Source organism: Pipistrellus kuhlii, unplaced genomic scaffold (assembly GCF_014108245.1).
Source record: "Pipistrellus kuhlii isolate mPipKuh1 unplaced genomic scaffold, mPipKuh1.p scaffold_m20_p_9, whole genome shotgun sequence".
Lineage (NCBI taxonomy): Eukaryota > Metazoa > Chordata > Mammalia > Chiroptera > Vespertilionidae > Pipistrellus > Pipistrellus kuhlii.
The window spans coordinates 58,231,537-58,257,334 of NW_023425595.1; the positions used below are offsets into that span (position 1 = coordinate 58,231,537).

Genomic DNA, 25,798 nt, shown 5'->3' on the forward strand with positions numbered 1-25,798 from the left:
GAGGATGCAAAAAAAATGTCATTAACTTAATTTGTTACTTAGAGAACATTTTCAAAGTAAAAAAGTGAATAAAATAATATTCTTTTTGATAAAAGAATAATTCTAACAGCATCACTTATTGACGGAGAGCATATAAACAGATGCGCCCTTGCCAAAATCAGTTTAGCTCAGTGGATAGAGCATCAGCCTGTGGACTGAAAGGTCCCGGGTTCGATTCCAGTCAAGGGCATGTACCTTGGTTGCGGGCATATCCCCAGGAGGGGGTTTGCAAGGGCAGCTGATTGATGATTCTCTCTCATCAGTGTTTCTAACTCTCTATCCCTCTCTCTTCCTCTCTATAAAAAATCAATATATTAAAAAAAATAAATAAACAGGTGCACCCAGTTCATTATGCACGCAGACAACCAATACTCTACAATAAGAGTAATTTGGCAGCTACTTCATATCTAAAAACATTTAAATTAAGATTAGGTCAGAGCTATCTTAAGACACACCAGTGAAAGATCCAAAGAGGATCACACCAAGGCACATCATAATTAAAATGCCAAGGGCAAAAGACAAAGAGAGAATCTTAAAAGCAGCAAGAGAAAAACAGTTACCTACAAGGGAGCACCCATACAATTGTCAGCTGATTTTGCAACAGAAACTATGCAGGCCAGAAGGGAGTGGTAAGAAATATTCAAAGTGATGAACAGCAAGAACCTACAACCAAGATTATTCCACCCAGCAAAGCTATCATTCAGAATTGAAGGGCAGATAAAGAGCTTCACAGACAAGAAAAAGAAGTTCAACACTGTCAAACCAGTATTATATGAAATGCTGAAAGGTATTCTTTAAGAAGAGAAAGAAGAAAAGGTAAAGATAAAAATTATAAACAACAAATACATATCTATGGACAAGTGAATCTAAAAATCAAGTGAATAAAAAATCTGATGAACAGAATAAACTGGTGAATATAATAAAATCAGGGGCACAGAAAGGGAATGGACTGACAATTCTTGAGGGGGAAAGAGTATGGGGGTGCGGGAAGAGACTGGACAAAAATCGTACACCTATGGATGAGGACAGTATGGGAGAGGGGTAAGGGCAGAGGGTGGGGTGGGAACTGGGTGGAGGGGAGCTATGTGGGGGGGAAGAGAAACAATTGTAATAATCTGAAGAATAATAATAAAGCAAAAAAATATATAATAAAAGAACTGATATGTTAATTGTTAAGAATTAATCTGAGTAGAAATCCAAAACTGCAGGAAATTTGTATTTCATGGTCACTTGCCTATCTTGTTTATTTATTCCCCCAGCAACTAGCTGATGGGGGAAAAATAAAAGTGAATACTACTCTGTTTGCATATGTAAAACACTTTTGGAGGGATTTGCCTAACCTAGGAAACCAAGTTAGCACCTGAGAGTCAATTGACAGTTTTATTTACACCCGATAGCTCAAATCAACTCACAGGTTCATATAAATTCATATCTAAATTCCACATCAATTCCCACCTTTTTTAAAAATAAGCTCTCACTGCAAATCCATCCTCAAAAACAGTTTAAATGTTCTCAAAACAATTCCCACACAACTTCGAATACTTTTAAAAAATACTTTAAAATATTTGTTAGTGGTTCATGACTCTTCCCAGCTTTTTAAAACATATCTGTGGAGAAAAGGCCAAAATTTCATTTAAACCCAAGTTTTTCTCTCTGACTCAGATATTCTCTGTGTTTAAAAAAATATTCTCTCCCAAACCACATAAATATCTTTGAAGAACAGAGAACAGTGTGAATTTCTAATCTAGAGTATTTTCCACTCGCGAACTAAATTTTCCTCTTCAACTGCAGTGTGGTCAACTTTGAGTCTGAGATTCTCTACATTTGATCATAATGAAGGCTTGGGAAGTAACTCAGTACAGTCCAAGCAGTGGATAGACTAAGTGATTTTTGTAGGATACTAAAACAATGTAGATAAAATATCAACCCAGGAAAGAAAAAGTACAATATACAAAAAGAAAATTGTTGACTATACCTTTAATAATACCAGTTGTTTCTCTGTTTGACTAATGTTATGTCTATATAGCATTAGAACAACCAGCTGAGCTGTTGTTCAAACCAACTAGTAGTGTGATCTGCCTGCCTCCAGCCTACACTGATTTCTACCACGAATTTCTCATAACAATCACATATTTTTGCATCATGTAGACACAGTCTATTTGCATTTTGCAAACACTTTCTGGAGAGATTTGCCAAACCTAAGAAATCATGTTAGCATTCTATACAGTTACAAATGCAAATTGATGCTTTGCTTATGTATTGAGATAGTTTTTTAATGAAAACATACCTAAAAATACCCAAATGTCTCAATATGATTTGTCTAACCCACAAAACACACACACACACACACACACACACACACACACACACCACAAAGTAAAACTGTTTAAAATATAAATCCAACAGACAGGTGTAAACTTAATGTGCTATGTACATTTATGGGCATGACTTGCTTCATCTCAAAATTATTTAAATTAAGATATTAAAGCTTATTCACTTACTCTTAAACTAGAGGCAGGGTGCATGGAATTCATGCACAGGGGTGTGTGTCCCTCAGCCCAGCCTGCACCCTCTCCAATCTGGGACCCCTCAAGGGATGTCTGACAGGCAGTCAGGCATCCCTCTCACAGTCCAGGACTGCCTGCCTTCCTGATTGCTCCTAACTACTTCTGCCTGCCAGCCTAATCACTCCCTAACCACTCCCCTGCTAGTCTGATTGATGCCTAATTGGATTTACACAGCTATAAGGTATATGCACTACCCACAAAGCAGTGTAACCATAAGCGGACTTGGATTAGATATAAAACTATATTGCAAATCTAAGGCAACCACTAAGATTAAGTCATAGCAGAATGAAAAGTACCATGTTTACATAATCAATAATTTATCAGTGAGAAACAAAAAAAATTTTGAGAATGTGGTCAGAACCTTGCATATTTCCTGGCTTAATGTTAATCCTGGGTAAAGTAAAAACTTATGCAAGAACAAAAAGAAAACATTGTGATGTCTTTGCAAATCATAAGTGACAGCAGCTTTTACATCAATCCTGTTTATTATCCTTTTAGTTATACAGGAAGAAGTAATTGTCTAGCAAAAAACAAACATTAAAAGTTTCTTTGTTGAGAATTTACCAGTCTAATACGTAAATAATTGGTACAATTTACTTTCTCCAATCCTCATTGTTAACATGGAGATGACAACACCTGTCTTATTCAGCTGTTGTGTTCAATGTGTGTAAGTCAAAGCTGGCAGTCCTGCACCTGAGTCATAGCGTGGCTCTCAGTTATTCACCGTTATTTTCATGGAAGTGATTTTGAAATGTCATTCATGCTCCTGCTTAGAGAATACTAGATAAATTAGTTAATTCCTAAACTCAAAAATAAGTAAAAGTAAATAATATACATTTACATGTAAATTAGATCAGTTAAAAACAATAAAAAATAAAAATAAATTAAATTAAAAAAAAAAAAACAAACCCTTAGTGGTAACATCTGACCCAGAGTCATCATTTCTTAGTGGGGGAAGTAGTACAGAATCAGAAGGAGAGGCAAGACAGTAGAGTAGATTCTGGGAGTTGCCCAGGAGAAAATGGAAAGATTGTTGCATTACAGAGTATAGTCAAAGGTTATTATTTTAATCTAATGTTTTATGGCTTCTATTTATATAATATACTAGAGGCCCGGTGCATAAAATTGGACATACCTCTTGCAATCTGGGACCACTGGCTCCTAACTGCTCACCTGCCTGCCTGCCTTATGGCCTTTAACTGCTTCTGCCTGCCTTCCTGATTGCCCCTAACCCCTCTGTCTGCTTGCCTGATTTCCCAAAACCCTTCTGCCTACCTGCCTGCCTGTTCGCCCCTAACTGCTTCTGTCTGCCTGCCTGATCACCCCTAACTGTCCTCTCCTGCCAGCCTGATCTCATCCCACTGCCCTCCTCTGCAGGCCTGGTTGCTCTCAACTGCCCTCCCCTGCTAGCCTGATCTTGTCCCCAATAGCCCTCTCCTAACAGTTCTAATCTTGCCCACAATGGTCCTTCCCTGTCAGCCTGATCATGTCCCCAACTGTCTCTGCCTGCCTGATCATCCCTAACTGCCCTCCCCTGTCGGCCTGATCTTGCCCCCAACTATACTCCCTTGCTGGCCTGATCGCATCCCCAATGGCCCTCCCCTGCTGGCCTGACCTCACTCCCAGCTGCCCTCCCCTGCTGGTCCAATTGACCCAATTGCCCTCCCCTGCAAGTCTGATCTCGACTCAAACTGCCCATCTTTGCTGGACAATTTGGTTCTGATTGGTCGGTTTCTATTCCAGTCAGCGCCAAAAGCTCTTCCTCCTAGACAGCATTGGTTCTTCACAGCACCCACATTTGGTTCTGACTGGTCAGTTCCTATATCAATCAACATCAAAAGCACTGCCTCCTGGGCAGCCATTTGCTGCTCAGATTCTGTTCTCATTGGTCAGTTCCCATGGCAATCAGTGTCTCTGGACCTATCAACAGGGCCTGATCAGAAAGGCGGGGCTGATCAGCAGCCCCAGTGGAGGCCTGGAGAGAAATGGAGGCATGGCTGCTGGACAGACTGAGAGAGAAAAAGAGAGGCAAGTGCTGATGAAAAGCTGCCACAGAGGCAACAGATCAGTCCCTGCTTCTCTCTTCAGGCCTCTGTCTGGCCCTGATTCAAATCCCCCTCAGCAGTCAGTGCTGGGACACCTCGCATGCAGCGGAAACCTAGTGCTGACTGCAGGACTGACTTCCAGTTGTTCAAGCCTTGGTTATGACCAGTCATTATGACCCAGGGTTTTTATATATTAGGATAAACTGTTATTTTGTTTGTATAAAATATCCCTTTATAAAAGATTACTTAATAAAAAGATCAAACTTCAAATGGTGTTTGTGTTTAGGGAAAAATCTGTTTCTCAGTTTAGAGATATAGCATATCAATATCTTTACTGATACAGCTCCTACAACAATGGAAAACTAAGGAGAAAATAAGCAAAGGGGACTACATCAAAATAAAAAGCTTCTGCATAGCAAAAGAAACCATCAACAAAACAACAAAGAGAGCCCATTGCATGGGAGAACATATTTGCCAATGTCATATCCAATAAAGGCTTAATCTTCAAAATTTATAGGGAACTTCTACAACTTAACAAAAAGAAGAAAAACAATCTAATCAAAAAAGTGGGCAAAGGACCTAAGTAGACAGTTTTCAAAAGAGGATATACAGAAGGCCAAGAGATGAAAACATGCTCAAAGTCACTAATCATCTGAGAGATGCAAATCAAAACAGCAATGAGGTACCACCTCACACCTGTCAGAATGTCTATGATCAACAAATCAACAAACCACAAATGCTGGCAGAGAAAAAGGAACCCTTCTGTACTGCTGGTAGGAATGCAACTGGCACAGCCATTGTGGAAAACGGTATGGAGTTTCTTCAAAAAGTTAAAAATCGAATTTCCATTTGACCCAATAATCCCACTTCTAGGACTATATCCCAAGAAAACAGACATACCAAACAGAAAGAATATATGCACCCCTATGTTCACAGCACCAGAAATTACAACAGCTAAGACTTGGAAATAACCTAATTGTCCATCAGAAGATGAGTGGATCAGAAAACTGTGTTACATCTACACAATGGAATACTACGTTGCTATAAAAGAGGAATTGTTACCATTTGCAACAGCATGGATGAAACTGGAGAGCATTATGCTAAGCAAAATAAGCCAGTCGGAGGAAGATAAATATCACATGATCTCACTCATTTGTGGAATATAATGAACAACATAAACTGATGAACAAAAATAGGATCAGAGACAAAGAATCACTGAACAGACTGTTCCACCTCTGAGGGAAAACAAGGAAGAGGGGGTAAGAGATCAACCAAAGGACCATATGAGCATAAGCAATGGACACAGACTATAGGGGGTTAAGAGCCTATGCTGGGGAGTGGGAGTGGTCAGGGAGAGGTCAAGAGAGGAAAAAGGAGACTCATGTAATACTTTAAACAACAAAGAATTTAAACTTTAAAAAAAGAGAGAGAAGAAAGATTTGGGCCATTCTGGCCTAAAATTAATACTAAAACCATACAATATGTTTTCAAGCTGGGGAAAACATTACAAATCTAACCCAGTTATTTCCCACTTGTAGGCAAAGCAAAATCTCACACAAGTAAAAGAAATGAAAATGATAAGGATACATTTGTAATACCTTAATAAATAAAGAAAAATAAAATTAAAAATAAAAAAAAATTAAAAATATGCAACTCCCCTCCCCCAAAAAATGAAAAAGAAAGTCCTAAAACAATTCTTTAGTTTAAAGACAATGTGTAAATAATTGTTAAGATTTACTAAATTTTTAGACTGATTCTTTGAATTCCAAATTAACAATCATTTGGAGAAGCTAGAAGGAACAGATTATAAGCAATTCACAATCTATTAATTTAAAAATACTTTTAAGATTCAAACATCAAAATTGTTATATGCCTGGCATTAGTAATCTATAATTTATGAATTAATAAATACAGGGAAAAATAATGAATAAAAAATGAATTGTTATAAAATAATAGATATAGACTTTTCAAATGACTTTTGATTACTGTTTCTTTTTTATTTACTATTTAGTGTTTCCTTTAAGTGAAGTCTTCCTTAAATAATGGAATGTGTGGGTGAGAGAGAGAGAGAGAATATACATTTTATCATATTTTACTAGTAGAATCTTATTCTATGAAATCATACTTTCATCTTTTCTAGAACTTCTGGTTTCTACTTTTCTAAATTAAGGGTAATTATCTTACTCTACCCAGTGTTCCCTTTCTTGGCTATTATGAATTCTAGGATTTGATCATGTTCTCTCAAGATTCCTACCATTTTTATTTCCACCAACAACCATCCTTGCTAGAAAGAACTATGCCCAGAGAAGTCATTTATCATTTTTCATAATTTTATATATGTTTTTAAAGGTTAAATTTTCATCAAAGCAAGTAAAATAGGCCTGTCACAGGTTCTGCTTTCAGTAAACTGCCAACAAACCATCCACTGACATCTGAAAAACTGAGGTCACTACATACAGGGTGGGCAAAAATAGGTTTACAGTTGTGAGTATGCAAAAGTTTATTCTTGTATTATTATTTCTTAATTATATGCAAGTGACAGTAAACTCACTTTTGCCCACTCTTGTATATCTTAGCTTTGTGTTGAACAATTTCTGTTTGGAAAGCACTTGTTACATTTCTGGACATCTTCCATTTAGGGTATTATACTCCCATGAAACCATCACCTTAATTTATCTCTCTTTTAAACTACTTATAAAGCCTTCATGTTTCGATTGATTGGTTTACACAGGGATTTATTTTTTTGCTATCTTTGGTTTCTCTCAGGTCTGTTTTCTAAAACAAAGTATACTTTTCCACTGAGTCACAATGCTGCAAACTATTAGTGATGCTACCCATTGGGATTAAATACACTAAACTTTTTATTGCAATTTATTACCCATAAATGTGTATCAGTATATTTTGATCAGAGGCTATAACATTTGCTTTTAACTCTTCTGAGCTGCTTTTTTTTAATGTTAGTTACTATACAAAGGCATTTTCTTTTTATGCCTTCTGATATTGTGTTTTCCAAACTTGTCTAAGTTGCATTTTAATTGCCACCTTAAATTTTGGTTAGCTTGGCCAGCATAGCTCAGTGGTTGAGTTTCAACCTATGAGCCAGGAGTTCACGGTTCGATTCCCAGTCAGGGCACATGCATGGGTTTCAGGCTTGATTCCTAGTGTGGGGCATGCAGAAGGCAGCCGATCGGTCAATGATTCTCTCTCATCATTGATGTTTCTGTCTCTCCCTCTCCCTTCCTCTCTGAAATAAAAAATAAAAAAATACATTTTTAAAAAAGACTTTTTGGTTAGGTCACTGAGAAGGTTATTAAACAGGTTCCTTGGCATCTTTGCGAGCTGTACTCTGTTCATTCCTAGAATAGCAGCCCCTGACGCCTACATTGCCTAGAGCACAATCCTGGTATTCATCACCATGGATATGCCTGACCCTTCTCACATTTCTTCCTCTTTCTTAGACAGGGATTGACCTTCGGTTGCCACAAGCAGTTTTCAACATATTTGGGATCCTATTCTCTAGCATCATTATTTGGTTCCCTTGAATTATTAGAAATAATCAGCAATCAAGGTGTTGATGGATCTCAGCAGGAACATGCACTTCTTAATCTTCCAAGTCAGGGCTGTACTTGGCTACCTCCAAGTACAAAAAGAAATCAAATGCCTTAGTTAGTACCTCTTCCTTTGAGAATGTGGAAAAGAATCCCTTACAAATGCTAGTGCTTGTAAATCCTTCCATGATTCTTTCAGTGAGGACTCCAGTACTAACGTCATAAGAACTGTCTCTATAGAGCTTTAACCTGGCAATCATGAAACAATGACATAAATGCATTTACTGAATTCACTTTAAAATACTTATAAATACTTAAAATAGGTTATCCCAGTAGAAAAATAAAAAAATATTTAGTAATGCTGTTTTATGTGCTTTAGCAGAAGTATTGCAATTATGATGCATTATTGTTAATAATTACCTCTGAAAGCACATGTAAATATAAGTGAAGATTCTTATCACAGTGAAAATGGAAAGTACTACAAAAACACCAATCCATCATTGTTAAAGTATTCACATTAGCATCACATCATGTGTTTTTTGTGAAGATTTCCCTACTGTATTTTCCTTCATATCCCTTCCATTTTTTAAGACATTCTAAATCATTCTTACAGAAGGAATAGCTAATAGACTAAAAAATCCAGACTTCAAAAATATTTGAATAATTGGAGCAATAAGCTAAAACTCAATTGAAGAGATTTGACAGTGATAAATAATTTACACAAAGACAAAATTCAAAGGCAAACAGAAGAACTGATTTAAAACAGTTTACATCAAAGTGATCTGGGCCTGGTAAATGACTTCAAATGCAACATGATTCTAATGCACAATGTTTAAAAAACAAAAAAAAAACAAAAATGCACCTTGCATCAAGCACTCCCAATCCTTCCTGGCCAGACCATGAGATTATGGGCATTCATTTCAGGACCTACTGACAAGTGGGAGTCTGTCCCCTGGAGGGCAGACTGCATGGAGCAATCTCTGAAAACCATGTCACATGAGCAATTGAGACACTAGCAATTCCTTGTCTCCGAAAGCAAATTTAGATTTACAAACAGCTGCTTTCATGCTCTTCCAACAGATAATTTGAGAATAGGTCAAACTGTCCACAGTTACCCAGGACTAGAGGAGACACACAAGACAGATCAACCCAGAATTAGGCTAGAGCAAAATTAATTAGCATGCAGAAAGGCAGACTAATAGCTAATTTTTTTTCCACTGGAAATAAGTGAAAAAGTCATTAAATCACATTCCACCAAACAAAATGTATAATATATCAGTGTGGGTGAAGTATAAATTTATTAGCCCCCATTAGAAGTGTAAAAAAGGTTGCTCTTTCAGGGCAGTTTTAATTTATGAAAAGACACTGAACCATATTTAATGGTTTAGATGTTGCCAGTTGTTTGCCATTTGGATCATATGCTTTCATATGACTCTTGTATAGCCATTAAAGCAAGTCCTGTAACCTGTTTCTGATTAACTCTTAGTTAACAATTCAGTAGAAGTTATTGGTTTTCTTCACAATACTGAATAAAGTTGAATGTAAAAAAATTATATTTATTTTTTAAAATCTGTTTCACGAGTTTCCTCATTCAGACTGTCTTTGTTGCAATCACTCTCAAATAATGGTACTTCAGTGCTTCATTAACTCCTGAGAGCAATAAAATTCTAGTAACAAAAAGCAATGGAACCAAAGAACTTACATGCATATATGCATAATCCATGGACACAGACAATAGGGTGGTGAGGGCTTGGGGTGGGGGGTGGAAGTGGGTTAGCAGGGGTCAATGAGGAAAAAAGGGGGACTTATTGAATACTTACAACAATAAAGATTAAAAAAATAAAAGCAATGGAACCTCTGCTTTCTCTGAAATGTTTATCCTATTTAGAATTCTAGGATGAGCCTAGTTTAGGTTTTACTTTTCACATTTTATAATCAATGCATAAATACAATATGTTGTAAAGCCAGTGAAAGGTATAAATAAGCCTTTAAGGTTATGCACTCTGCCTTAGTCCATGTGCGATGCAATGTAATTATGTGACACCATGGGAAAGGCAAGAAGCAGGGCATGGAAGTCACCTATTTTTACATCTTGTTTCTGGATTTCTCATCATTATTTCCATGTTTACAGGACTCAATTTCCCATATCCTGAAACGTTCCAAGACCAGAACATGAAGCATGATTTCTGCTCCTACTGGACGTGACCAAAAAAATCTATCAGCTGTTTCCACACTTCCAGCCAACTGGAACAGTCTAAGATGTCCTATCCTCATATTCCCAGGGATCCATGCCAGAAATGTGATCAAGACAAAATGTGACCCAAAAAGGGCTTCAGGGATGACTAAAAGACTGAAACAATTCTGGTGGAAAACTGCTCCCTTTTTATTAAGACTATGCTTTAAATAAATCTTTTAGGACTCTTCCTTGACCAATGTGATCTTGTAATTCTCCTGTTTCCAATTTCCTTATCCAATTCCCTCTACAAAGAACCAACAATTCAATCTTTGATGGTCCCCAAAAAAACAATACTCCTATTTCAATCTTCTTATCTGTAAAATGAGACTAGTCATTTGACCACACAGGGCTGTTGGAATAACTAAATGAGACTATATAAAGAATTTAGTCCAAGGCCTTGCTCATACTAAGCACTTGATAAACAGTAGCCAAGCAAACAAGTAAAGAAACATACACAATAGAGTGAGTGATAAGAGATTCCTTGAAGGTTGAAAGTGTCTTATATTCATATATGTATTTTCAATATGCTTGTAATGAAACATGGTCAATACATGGTCTTAAACTGAACCATGACTGAATAGATGTAGGTAATGACACAGGAAGAAGGGAAACAAAGGTTTGGAAGTCAAATGCAAAATACCCATTGTAGAAACATGCTAGAAAATGAAGGGGAATTATAATAGGAATGGATTACTTATGTAATGGGCAATGATTATAATCGAACTAATAATCATAAATGAGGACACATTATCAGAAAATTACTTCATTAGAATTTTATTTGTAATCCTTTTTATTTATGCCAGGCAAATTGTAATGGCAGAGAAATGCTGTCTAAGCAATGAAATTATTTTATATTAACAGAGAAAGTTTAAATATAACCCTGGATTAATGAAAATTAATTTTATATATCTAGTAATACATCATAATTAAACAGTACTGTCCCAATAGCTGTCACATATACCTCAGACATTAACAAGAAAATAGAATGAATTACAGAATCACTCAGTGGTTTCCTTAGCAAACATTTCCTGAGTGCAATGGTAAAATGCTGAGGGTAGAGTCATAAAGAAAATTTGCCATATCTGACTGAAAAACTAAGGATAAAACAAGACACAGAGGCTGGGTCATGCATATGACGAGACCAGGTGAACTCCAGAAATTCTTCTAAAGGAGTTATGCCGAGTCACATCCCCGTAAACATGCCATAGTCATTCATTCACACATAGAGTGTGACTTTCTAATATTGCCAATATTCCATATACTAAAAAACAAGTCCTCACAATATTTCATAATAGCATGAAAAGTTTATAATACTACTTACTCCCTAAAAATAGTATTATAAAAATAATATGATCACATTATTTACTTTTGAAGATATTTGGATTTCCTCTATGAATCTTCAATAGAATTATCTCTAAGAGGCTTCCATTCAATATTTTTCGAACCCCAAGTACTGTATAGCTCACTAACTCAAAAGGCAATTCTTTTTAAAAAATATATTTTATTGATTTTTTTACAGAGAGGAAGAGAGAGGAATAGAGACAGTTAGAAACATCAATGAGAGAGAATCATCAATCAGCTGCCTCTTGCACACCCCCCTAGTGGGGATGTCCCCATAACCAAGGTACATGCCCTTGACCGGAATGGAACCTGGGACCTTTCAGTCCACAGGCCGACACTCTATCCACTGAGCCAAACTGGTTTCGGCAAAAGGCAATTCTTAATTTTCCATATATCTAATAGTTGGAAAGTTCCTCTTAATTCTAAACCAAATCTACTTCCTTCCTTATAAATCTATTCTTTGATCTGATTTTTGCCTTCTGAAACAAACTAGAATAAATAATATCCCTCTTCTATTTTATTACTATTCAAATAATTGATGGCAGTTTGCATTCTTATAAATATTTTCATGCAAAGTACTTAAAACAGTACCTGGAATATTGAAAGGTCTGTGTGTGTATATATTAATACATACACATATATACAGAGTAGGCAAAAATAAGTTTACAGTTGTGAGTACATGAAACATGAGTTTATTCTTGTATTATCTATTATTATATTATTATATTATTTTCCATATGAACAATTATAAACCTACTTTTGCAAATCTTATGTGTTTGTGTGTGTGCATGCACATGTACATAGAAATGCTTTTTAAATATTAAACCACATTAAGAATAAATGATACTAAAATATAACAAAGGGATTAGGACTTAATCAAAACTAAAGATTAAAGATAAATAAAGCAACCCACAGAAAGTTAGATAAGTTTGGTGGTAAAGCTGAAAGAAGTAGTAAACATTTGTGGAAGTCAGAAAAAGGTGATAGTTACTTGTGCCAAGAAAGTGAGAGAACAGGAGAAACCCACTGGCCATGAGGTTGGCAAGAAAAACAACTTTTTTTCAATTGCTCCAAGTCACTCAGCTAGCAAATGACAGAGACTTTGAACTTGGGAAGTTCTGCTCCAGAGATATATTTTTAATCACACACAACACTGCCTGTCAATACTGCTGTGTTCGTTCGGAAGAGATGCCAAACCAAGACACATGTGAAGCTAATTGTTTCTATCAGAATCATAACAGACACCATCACAAAACTCACTTTAAAAAGGAAAGCTTAATTTATGATTTTAAAATTGCTATTGCAAGCAAGAATTGTGACCTCAATTCTGGTACCCACATACCAAATCTCAGAATCTTTGAAGAGTAAACACATAATTTGATAAAAAGAAAAAAGGGAATCTATTGTATTATGTTGCCCTGCCTTTGATCTTTTTCCATCCTGAATATACTTCAGGAAATCAGAGGCAGTTACTATGACCACCTAAGCCATCTTCCCAACACACTGAAAACAGAGTAGCAGTAATATCTGCAGACCTCAGATGAACATAGGGTTACGGTTGCTAAGATAACTACTGCATGTACTCTTAGGTGATGCATCTTACAGTGTTGTCATAACAACACTGACATGTCAATGTTTTTCTAATGTTCTTGGAGGGCTCGATTGGTCCATAGAGTATTATTGTTGCTCAGGAAGGGAAAAAAAAAAAAAAAAGGAAGTCTAAAGGTGCATATGGGCCTTGTGGTTCAGCTGCAATTGTTGGGTTACCATATGACCACACAGAAACATATATACCCAGAAATACACCAGTAATTCAATCTAAGCCACCAATACAGAACATAAAGTTCAGCATTAAGAGGAGATATGAAACATGCAAACAGTATTGACTGATAACATCGAGATTTACATCAGAAGTTTCTGAACAGAAATTTCTTCATAAATATTTTTACAGAAGAGTAAATTGAAGAGAATAAAGAACTACTGAATAGGAAGTAACGAAGGTTGGGGTACGAGATGTGCCAAAATACGGTGGACTGCTAATGAGTAATCAGAGAAAATACTACACCAAAAATAGCATTACTAAAATAAAACTGAAAAAATGTTAAACACTAAATTGGCACATGTTACTTTATTAGAAAAACCAAGAGTTTTAAAAATTTAATATTTTACAATTATATGACTAATGAGATGGGGGGGGAGTAAAAATAGGTACATCAAAATGTCAAAAGTAGAAATTTCAGTTATTAATAATAAACATAGATGTTTTTCTTATTTTCTGCACTTTACAAAAAATAAAACTTGTTTTATGATAAAAAAAAAATCAAAAGGAATATAATAACAAATTGAAAAAATATAAAATATATTAATAAAATTTGCAGTGGCTACAAAAAGATACAGTTCTATTTTTTTAAAAAGGAAGAGGGAAGGGGAGGCAGAAGCTGGGTGGACAGGAAATGGGGAGATGGAGACATCTGTAATAGTGTCAACACTAAATATATTGAAAAAATGAAGAAAAAAAGAAGAAATTAAACTGGTGTGCAAGGACACAAAATGTGTCACATTGCTTAATGAAGCAACCACTTAAGGAATCCTTTCAACATTAGGATATGAGGGAAGAATTAAAGGAAGAATGTAAACAATTTTTAACTAAGGCACTAATTTCCATTCAGATCAGAACATACAACACGATCCTATATAATAAAAGGCTAATATGCAAATCGACCAAACAGCATAACAACCAGTCACTATGATGTGCATTGACTACCAGGGGGCATATGTCAATGCAGGAGCTGCCCCCTGGTGGTCAGTCCGCTCCCACAGGGGGAGCTCTGCTCAACCAGAAGCCTGGCTTATGGCTGGGGAGCACAGCAATGGTGGCGGGAGCCTCTCCCTCCTCTGCAGTAGCACTAAGGGTGTCCAACTGATGGCTTAGGTGGGAGTGGGCCTAAGCCATCAGTCAGACATCCCCTAAGGGCTCTACGACTGCAAGTGGGAGCAGGCTGGACTGAGAGACTCCCCCTGAGTGTACAAATTCTGTGCACCAAGCCTCTAGTAACTAAATGATGTCTAGTCTTCTCCCTTCTAAATTCAGGGCTGCAATATTTCCTGCTAACAAAAATAAAAACATGGTAAAATGTGCACTTTAAGTATAAGGATCATTCTAATAAATTTATAATTCCCTATATAATCATCTACCTATCCTCTGACATAGAGAATACAGTAACTGAACAGTAACATAGCACTACACAGTAATGCTAATATTATAGGCATAAAAACATTGAGAGCCAGAATCATCCGCAGTAATAACTGCATCAGAACCTCAATTTGTCTAGCCTACTTTAAAAGGCAGCTTATGGTCAGGGGACATTTTCAAGAGGAAAATGAACAACACAAAAATTAATAGATCCCACTTATAATTGCAAGAACAAAAAAATTCCAGATAATTTTAATGACGTTATGTCTATGTTCTATAATGCCAATTTTTAAAGAGTTCTGTCAGGTTGTCCATCACTAAAAATATTGTTCACTATTTGAAATTTTCTAAAGAATATTATGATCCAAACAGAGAAGAAAAGCTCACATTTCCCCAAATTAAATTAAAGCTGAAGTCAAAGAACCTATTCTTGACAGCCTGATGAAACTTGTCTTTCAACAGTGTCATTATGGCATGGTAAGATGAATAAATATATTTTAAACCTCTCAATCATCATGTCAGAAAGCATGGGGCATCCATCTGGGAAAGATTAAAAAGCATTTTGAAAATTGATTTGACCACAGATATCAGAGGTTAGTTCTTCCCTTATCCTTTGAAAATTATTTCCCAGCATTTGTTTCGCAGCTTCTAATTAATAAAACAAATATGAGGATATTTCTGGGGACCGAAAAAGAAATGTGCTGTGACGCTCCTCTTCAGTTCCAAACCTGAGAACTACAGGAAAATGGGTAACAATGCCATTGCTCTGTCCTAGAGATGCTGTACTTCAAGTGCCGGACTCCTTCCATAGTGTTATTAAAGTTCTTTGAAGCGTTGCTACTAAGAAAAAAAAGTCAAAAGAACTCACACTCATTGTTTCTCAAAATCCAATCACTGTTTCAGACTTTGCCTAAGATAACAAGCCCATTTTATTTCAAAAGCCACTGGCAAGGCCAAGTGCTGTAACAAAGGAGCATGAGAAAGGTTAGTAGACACAGGTGATAGGAACTTTGGTTCCAAACTGAAAAGGAGACGAGGAATTTTAAAGCAATGACAGTACACAGAAAGCAGATCCAGAGTTCCTAGAGCGTAAGTGACAAGGGGGTCTTCCAGTCTATTAAGAAGACAAGCCCTGGCCGGTTGGTTGCTCAGTTGATCAGAGCATTTTCCCCAGATGCCAAGATTGCAGGTGTGGTTACCTGGTCAGAGCACATGTAAGAAGCAACTAATGAATGCATATGTAAGTAAAACAACTAAGCAGGCATCTTCAAACTATGGCCCGCGGGCCACATGCGGACCGCAGAGGAGTCTGATCGGGCCCGCCAGGTTTTTTGGGCAGTGAGCGCAGCCGAGGTGTTACAGTAGAAATTAGTAGTTCATATAGTCCGGCCCTCCAGCTCTCTGAGGGACCGTGATCTGGCCCCCACTTTAAAAAGTTTGAGGACCCCTAAACTAATGGATATCTCTCTCTCTCTCTCTCTCTCTCTCTCTCTCTCTCTCTCTCTCTCTCTCTTCCTCTCTCTATCTCAAATCAATTAAAAAAAAAAAAAAAAGAAGACAAGAAGCAGGGCCCAAGTCATATATTGTGAAGATGTTAGGTATGTGTGCTATTTCTCTAACATTATTAACATGCTGACCACCTCCAGTGGCAAGTCATGAAGCAGAAACTGGTTAGGAGGAATGATACAAGTAGAAAGAAACACTAATACTAATCATGGTAGAAATGAAAAGAATGAACATTTATTTAACACTTAACCTGGAGCCGAAGATTTAATAAAAACTTTATTTACATGGAGTGTGTCATTTAATACTCACAAATAACTTTCTGTGTTATTTGACAGTGTAAGCTGCCAGAGAATTATTCTAACTACGCCTTGTTAACAGAATGGTTGAAAAGTCAGATTCCCCTCTGCCTTTCTAAAAAATGCATCTGATTTTGTTGAATTACAGGAATGATAGAAAAGTTCATGATCAATTGAATTCATATAAATTTATATATTGTTAAGAATGACTTCTAATGAGTAAAAATATTAATGATTAGTCTAGGTTGCATAATTTCCAAGTGAATCCATTTTAGGCTCAGAGATTACAAGATTTACTAAAAATCATGATTGTCAGAGATACCTCTCTCTCACACTGTGGCCACTTGCCCCACATATCATGACTCCACAATGCAGAGAAGGAGACTCTATGCCATTCCCCTAATTTATAACAGTCCCACTATAAACACAGTCTCTTACATACAAAAAAAACCCACGAAAACAAACAAAAAAAAAACACTGCTTTGGAGTTAATGCGTTATGTTTATGTGACCAAATGTTAATATCTAAACTGCATATTGGACTGCAAAAAAATTCTTCTTAAACTACCACAAACGATCTATGAGATAAACTTCCAAATTCTAAGAACAATAATAGATTAGAATACCTGAAAGACAGACAACACAATAACATGGATTCCCAATTCAGTCTTAATTCCCAATGCTGAATCTGTTTTTTAAAATAATGAACTTCCTTGGCTGGTTTCCCTCAGTAGTTAGAGTGTGTGCTTACATACTGAAGGATCAGTGGTTCATGTCCTTGTAGAAGGCACATACCTGGGTTGCAGGTTGGACCCAGCCTGGTCAGGCAGGTTCAGGAGGCAACCAATTGATGGGTCAATCTCACATTAATGTTTATTTTCTTTATCTTCCTCTCTCCCTTCTTCTCTCTCTAAAAATCATTGGAAAAAATATTCTCAGGTGAAACTTAACAACAAAATTTTTTTAAAATAACAAAACAATTAACCAACTGATTCATATTTAATGCCTGACATCTGATAAGAGAAGATGATGAAAAAAGAAAGTTGAGCTTAAAGAAAAACAAAAACATAGGAAAGCCATATGGGAAACAATAAAATTGAGAAAGAAGAGTATGTGAGGCATGGGTGATCACTTAGAGAAGATGTAGAGGGAACCAAAATAAAATGGAAAGCAAAGCTTGGAAAGCAAAGCTTGTACAAGCCATCTGGAAGAGTTCATTTTACCTCAAAATTCTGTTTAATTAAAACCTGGCCACCATTACTACCATCAGTTGCCTGTCGGTGACATTCTCGGTAACCAACCTTATGTCCTTGTAACTCTTTAAAACTACAATGGTGATTTTCTGTTTCATCAGTATCTCATCAAATTGCTCACAAGCAAGCTCTACCCCTCACCATGCAATTAACCATTGACTAACAACACAAATAACAAAGATCATGGGTTTAGCTAAAACATTATAGGTCAATTTGCAAATAATTTACTGTCACTTGGCTTCATGTTTTTGTTGGTTTGTTTTGTTGTTTTTTGACAATTGGGGCGGCGGTACATAGGTTTTAAGATGAATAGTCAAAATATTCAAATTACTATGAAAGCCTTCACTGTTAGAGAAAAAAATCCTAAATTATTTTTTAAAGCACATTCTTATCAAAGCCCACTGAGGAATTAGAAACACGAGACAACATGGAGCTATTATGGGAAAAATGATGAATATCAAGGTCAAATTTATCAACAGAATCACAATTTTTAACCCTAGTTTTTCTCCCTTCTTTCCATGTTTTTTTTATATAAATATATATTTTATTGATTTTTTTACAGAGAGGAAGAGAGAGGAACAGAGAGTTAGAAGCATCGATGAGAGAGAATCATCAATCAGCTGCCTCCTGCACACCCCCTACGGGGGATGTGCCAGCAACCAAGGTACATGCCCTTGACCTGAATCGAACCTGGGATCACTGAGCCAAACCGGTTTTGGCATCCATATTTTAAGTAACTACAAATTTGGAATTTGGCAACATAATAATTTGAAAATGTTGTCTATCTAGTTAAGACTCCATGTTACAACTTTATTAACTATGGTTTCCATTTGGGCCAAATAATCCTCACAAATAATCTATCCTGGTAAACCCAGGTAAAAAGCAGAAATGCAAATGTAGGATGGCCAGACTATTATTCTTATTCTAACTGAAAATCCTGCCTATTGCTTTATTTTTAAACCACCACTAACATGTTTAAATTATAATTGCATCTTCTCAATAAGCACAGTCCCTTATTATTGGAACTGGCAGGGGGCCTTGACATTTGAGTCATCATTTCATTATGTCTATTTCTTACCCTGGTATACAAATTAAATAGAAATACCAGCCAGATGAATTATGAATGGTGGGGGGAATCTGAAGCAGTAACTTTAAATTGAGTTAATTTTTCTCAAGTGTATCGAAAAATATAAAGCAATCAATGTTGCTAATAATACATTCTACTGTGGCCACATTTCAAAAATATTAACTTCAATTCTAAAGCCAAATATGCTACAAATCCTCCTACCCAAATATTGTACTTCTTGCCAGGACCGGTTTGGCTCAGTGGATAGAGTGTCGGCCTGTGGACTGAAGGGTCCCGGGTTCGATTCCGGGCAAGGGCATGTACCTTGGTTGCGGGCACATCCCCAGTAGGGGGTGTGCAAGAGGCAGCTGATCGATAACTCTCTCTCATCGATGTTTCTAACTCTCTATCCCTCTCTCTTTCTCTCTGTAAAAAATCAATAAAATATATATTTAAAAAAATATATATATTGTACTTCTTTAAGATAGAACCAAGAGCTTTAATATTCCCTATGATGCAAAGCTACAATAATTCCAGTTTTAACACAACTGCAAATGGGGACACAAATACACATTTCACACCTGCCTTTCAATCTAAAGAGTTTCAAAATGGATAGCAATTATTGAATATATATATATATAGCACATGTGAGAAATATTATTTAAAATATCATGTGTAATCAAATATGAATAATATAGTTCATTCAGACTAAAATAGCCAAAAATGTACTAAAATGGAATCTTCAGGCTTTCCTTAGATGTTTCCTAGTCTCTGAACTTATATGATGAAAATACGACGGGATGATTTTTCCTACATCACCTCATTCAGTTATACTAACAATAAGTGCATGTGCATCCTTCCATCTTTCTCTAATATTTTGTTTAAAAAAATTTCCATTAATTTTCAAAATTATAAAAATGAATCAATTATAAAACTAATGTTTATTAAAACCCTCAAAAATACCTGACTCTGCCTTCAGGAAGCCATTTCCTTTTTTTTTTTTTTTTTTTTTTTTTCTTGCAGGCTCTCTAGAAAATGTGTAGATTATTCATTTACTGAGTTTTTAATTGTTTCTGCAACTCTTCTTTCAGCCTGGAGCAACCAATTCATTTCTGAAAGTCAACAGCTTCCCCAAATATTGGGAACAAGCCTAACACATCTTTACTTACCTTGATACAAAATATTGGAAAGAATCTCTATTGAAAACCAAGTGTACATTTGAATGTCTTCTCTGATGATTAGCATTCGTTTTCCTTTTAATTACTGACAGTATATTACCAAATTTAAGATAGTCATAGCTGATTTTTCTTTATATCTTATTATTTATTTTAATGTTGACTTTTTTCTTAAAAAAATATTTACCTGATGGAATATATTTGTCTAAACTCAACTACTTAAAATGGACTTGTGTTGTTTTTTCATATTTGTTTATAATTTATAATCCAGATGTTCCCAAAGGGGTTTCAAAAAAATTACAATAAACATTCCTAGGTCTACTGTTCTAAGGAAATGAGTCTTTATTTCAATATTAAAATTTAATTGAAACTCTAAGATAGTTGCTTCATTTCCAATTTTTAGAAAATGCATTATTCTGCATGTTAGGACAAAACTAGAATGTAAAACAGATGTACCTAGATTATGAAATTTATAACAGAACATATTCAAAGTGTAGCTAATTCCTGACCTATATTTACTTAAGGATAAGACAAGTCCCACAATGCTGAAACCCGGGTTACCTTTTCTCTCATAATTTGTCTTCAATCAGTGGAAATATTCATGGGTCTACAATACCAGATTTTTAAAAAATATATTTTATTGATTTTTTTACAGAGAGGGAAAAAGAAGGATGGAAAGTTAGAAACATCGATGGGAGAGAAACATCGGCCAGCTGCCACCAGTACACCCTCACTGGGGATGTGCCTGCAACCAAGGTACATGCCCTTGACCAGAATCGAACCCGGGACCCTTCAGTCCGCAGGCTGACGCTCTATTCACTGAGCCAAACCCGTTTCGGCAATACCAGATTTTTAACGAACCCTATCATTTTTATAATTACTATGACTCATATTAATAAATGTCTTCTTTTTATATGCTGAAATAAATTAATGGAAGAGGCAAACACTATGCAAAATGGCTGGGAATAGGGCCAAATCTTATTACATACATCCAGGGATCAGTAATTTTCTAAATGGCACTTTAAGCTCTCTTGCCTAAATAATTACAAGTACAGCCAGCATGTAATTTACTGAAATAATTATGCACTCTCCTAGTTCCCATCACCCACCTCAAGTTCATGGCCACTTACCTTGTCTTTATTGTCCGTGCCAGAAGCTTCGGGCTTGGTCCTGATCACAAATGGGGTGGACAGTCGCAGCAGGACCCTCTCGAAGGTGGCAGTAACCTTTGGAGAAACGATCTCGAAGCAGTCCTCAAACTTGAGCACTTTGTGAGTGTCGCATCGAAGCTGCTTTCTCAGGCCTTCCCCCAGCTGAAGGACGGACATGTGGGGGTCAAACATCAAGTGGAAAGGAAAGGCTCTGCAGAAGGTGTTGATGCTAATTCTGAGGTCCTCGGGAACCTGTGAGGTCCCCTGAGGGAGGTTCTTCGAGATATTAGCACTTTCACGTTCTTTGATAAGAAAAGTGAGACAGCTACAGTTGCCTGGGTTGGAGCCATCAGAGCATAACTCGTTCGCAACCTGTTCCACTTCCACGTCCAGCTGATAGATCTTCTTTCCCGCGGCCTTAATCATCCCCAACATGGCAAAGCCCACAGTCTGGTGAGGGTGGAAGTAGTGGAGCATGAGAGTGCCTTCTGGGAGCTCTTTGCACAGGAATGACGGTGACTCCAGGGTGGCCTGTTTTCCAAAAGAAGTCCTAATGTGTTCCAACAAAGCATCGAAGCCGTTAAAGAAGTCCTGCAACGTGCCACCGACAGCTCGAAGGACTCTCTCGTTCTCATCAAAGCATATGTTAAAGAACTCCTCACCGAATCTTTCTTGAATCTCCTCGAACTTCAATCCTAGAGGGAAATGGGAAACAAATGTTAGTGAAGAATAATATAAGCAACTAAATTTAAAGCTTTTAAATACTTATCAAATGACATAGCTAGAGAGTGAAACATCAGAGGTACACAAATCTCCCAAATAGGTTAACTCGTTCATCTTGAGTCAGAGAAAGTACATTTTATCTTCTGGATGATTCTAAAATGTTAATGAGCATGAACTATTTTGTTTGTTTTTAAACAGACTTTACTTTTTAGAGTAGTTTTAAATTCAAAGCAAAATGGAGCAGAATGTAAAGATATTATTATCACCCGAAGTCCAGAGTTTACATTAGGGTTCACTCCTGCTATTGTATTCCTTGGGTTATGATGAGTGTGTAATGACATGTGTCTACCATTAAAGTCTCATCCAGAGTAGTTTCACTGCCTAAAAATTCTCTCTGTTTCACGTATCCATTTCTCCCTCCCAATACATGGAGCAATAACTTTTTAATTTTGCTGCTAATCTAACTTTTCTTTTCAACACCCTACTCTATTTGCTGTAATTAGCACAAAAGTATGCCTTTTTCTTAATGATTCCCCGCATTGTTAAAGGATCTTTAGGGAGATAACTACAAGATTGTTTCTGTATTATGTCCATCCAATATGCCATGTTACGTATCAAAATTCATCTGTGAAGTGGTAAATATCCACCAGAAAGGGCACCTGTGGTATATGAGGAAACGTGTCAGGTTATCTAGGGAAAACAGAGGATTTAAGTTAGCAATCTCAGGGGAAGTCCTACAGGTCCCCAGGGAGAAACAAAAACAAGAAATTTAAAATGGCAGAATTGTGGAATGGCTTGCATTCTTTCACCTGGAACAAAGGGAAGAACAGCCAAGAGTGGAGTAGGAATCTGAGCAGATAGAGTTAAAGGTCTTTGTTAAGTTTTCTAAGTTCATATTTATTCCTAGATGCTATGGCAAAAAGAACTCTACCATATAGTAATGCAATTACAGTGAAAACTTCATACACACACACACACACACACACACACACACACACACACACTCGTATTATGTAGTAATTAGAAATAGAGGCACATGTGGTCAAGTAGATTCACCCTTCAGGATGATCTGAGGAAAAATAAAGAGGGAATTTATGGTCCAAAGAGGAGTACATATAAAAGAGTTGAATCTGTACGCTAAAGAAAGCTTTGCCCTGGCCAGTGTGGCTCAGTTGGTTGGGCCTTGTGCATGAAGAGGATGCTGGTTCAATTCCTAGTCAGGCCAGATGTCCCCATGGTGGGCTCAATCCCTGGTAGGGGGAGGGCAGAGGTAGCCAATTGATGTTGCACTCTCACATCGATGTTTCTCTTTATCTCTCCCTCTCCCTTCCTCTGTCTCTAAAAATCAATAAGAATAGTTTTTTGTTTTTTTTTTTTTTTTTTAATAAGAAGAAAGCTTCTATTAGATTCAATCTATGGCTTCTCCTTTGACTTTGGCTGTGTTGGGAAACAGGAATTTAGCACCCCAAAATATGTCTCTTTGTCATGAGTTTATTTTAGGCTGATTCTTTTTAAGAAACAAAAGACTCAGGAAGGGTTTTTTACCTCCCCCTTAGCTGCCTAAGAGAATTTAGATAAACAGCCTATTCCAGAAAGAGCTTTCCCAGAGATAACTACAAGAAATATAAGTTAGGTGTGCTAGGGCTTAGAGATCAAAGTCTTCTCTGTATCCCACTGTCTACTCATGGCCCAGTAAACAGATGTTTATCCATCTCCATCTGAACTGCCTTCCTCCCCCTCTGAAATAGCAGACTCCTACCCCTCTTCTTAGTTCATAATGGCTTATATGTCCCAATTGCTGACCATCTGTGAGGCCCATGTTCCTATGGAGCCCCAGTACATATGTAATTAAATTCATTCTTCTTCTGTAAAACTGTCTCATGTCAATTTAATTCTTAGACCAGCCAGAAGAACCTAGAAGCATAGAGAATTTTCCCCCTTCCCAATAGCTAAAATCAATACATGTAGTTTATCTATATCTATATAAATAATAGATAAATATGCTAATTAACTGGGATGCCATAACAGGTCAACCGGACAGGAGGAAGTTGTGGTGCAGCATTGGGGGGGAAAGGAGGTGGCAGGGCCTCCATGAACCTGCGCTAGGGGAGGTCCTGATCAGCAACGGCAGTGACCGCTTCAAGGGCTAGAGAGGGAGGCAGGGCCAGACTGTCAGTGGTCACAGCTATTGTGTGGCCCAGAGAGCAAAGCAGGGCCCAAGTGGCAATTGCTGCAGCTGCTGGGGGCTTGGGGAGGGAGGCAGGGCTGGACTGGAGACTCGCCAGTGGGTGAGCCATGCAATTTTAAATCTCTTGCTGGGCTCCTAGTACTATATAAAAGTCTACACAATTGGAACACTGGAACAACCAGAATGACCAGTTGCTATGATGTGCACTGACCACCAGGAGGTAGATTCTCAATGCAAGAGCTGTCCCCTGGTGGTCAATGCACTCCCACAGCCAATCTCCTGCAACCAGCCGACCTCCCTAAGCCATGATCAACTTCCCATGATCCCTCTCCCCAGCTAGCAGGCCCCAGCCAGCAGCCAGCAGGAAGGCCTGGACTGGCAGCTTGAGGCTGGAAGGAAGGCCCAACCAGCAGCGGTTGCTGGCAAGAAGGCAAGGCTGGTCAGGGGGAGAGGCTGCAGGAGGGAAGGCCCCAACCGGCAACCAGAAGGGAGGCCCCAGCCAGCAGCCAGAAGGCCCCAATAGGCCCTGATCATCTGCCAGGCCTAGGTACTCCACCTGTGCACAAACTTCATGCAGGAGGCCTCTAATGTACAATATTAATATCCCTTTGCCTAGTCTACTCCATTGTATAAACAGGTCCTAGAAATTAGGCAGGACTTTAGTAGTACCCTGCTAGAGTGCAGAGCAGAATAGGTTGTCTATGGCTTGGTTTGTTATCCCCACCTACCATGTTTTAAGGAGTGAGGGGAATGACACAGTTAACAATATTAGTTAACAAATAGAGTTTTTAAAAAAAAATCAAAAAATTTTTGAGAAATTTCTATAGAGCCTAAAACTTTGGTAACCAATCTAAGTGGCCAGTTTGACAAAGAAATTCTTACAATCAATGTGAAATTAAAAGAAGTAAAAAATCTAAATGAAAAAAAGTTCCTTTATTAAGAAGCTTTTCACATTAACTTCAGTTTCATAGAATGGATGTTCAAAGCTAGCTGAGAAAGTCACCTATTAAAATAAGAACATCAGTCACCACTCATGTAATATTGTCACCTTACAAGATTGCCCTTCAACATATTTTGCATACACTAACAATAATACCAGCCAAAACTGATAAGAATAATATTTATCTGTCCAGTTTGCCAGTGTGGGAGAAAACAAGACAGATGACATGCACTGCAGTTTGGCTCCTGATCCAGCTGCTCCATTGAAACTGCCTTTGTGATTACTTAAACTAGTACATACTGTTTTGTCCTTTCTTGTTTAACCTTGTTGTTTTTCCTTCAATTTGATTCTAACTTATCATCTCTTCCTCATAAATCTCCTTTCTCTCTTGGCTTATAAAACCACACTCTCCTGATCTGATTACTATCTGCCTGAAAATTCCTTCACTGAAACTTCTTCCGATGCCAAATCTTTACACCACCATCACTAAAAATTCTAATACCAATTAAATTTATGTTCCTTCAACAATAAT

The 25,798-nt window shown here is 37.2% G+C and overlaps 1 protein-coding gene across 1 annotated transcript in view; it reads right to left on the reverse strand.

The window, feature by feature from the left end:
* The window catches only part of GUCY1A2 (guanylate cyclase 1 soluble subunit alpha 2), a 244,959-nt gene that overhangs the window by 146,772 nt on the left and 72,389 nt on the right, over positions 1-25,798 (reverse strand). Inside the window, exon 4 of the mRNA XM_036426867.2 lies at positions 21,395-22,110. Within this exon, the coding sequence (XP_036282760.1) occupies positions 21,395-22,110 (716 nt within the window). The remainder of the gene's footprint in view (positions 1-21,394; positions 22,111-25,798) is intronic.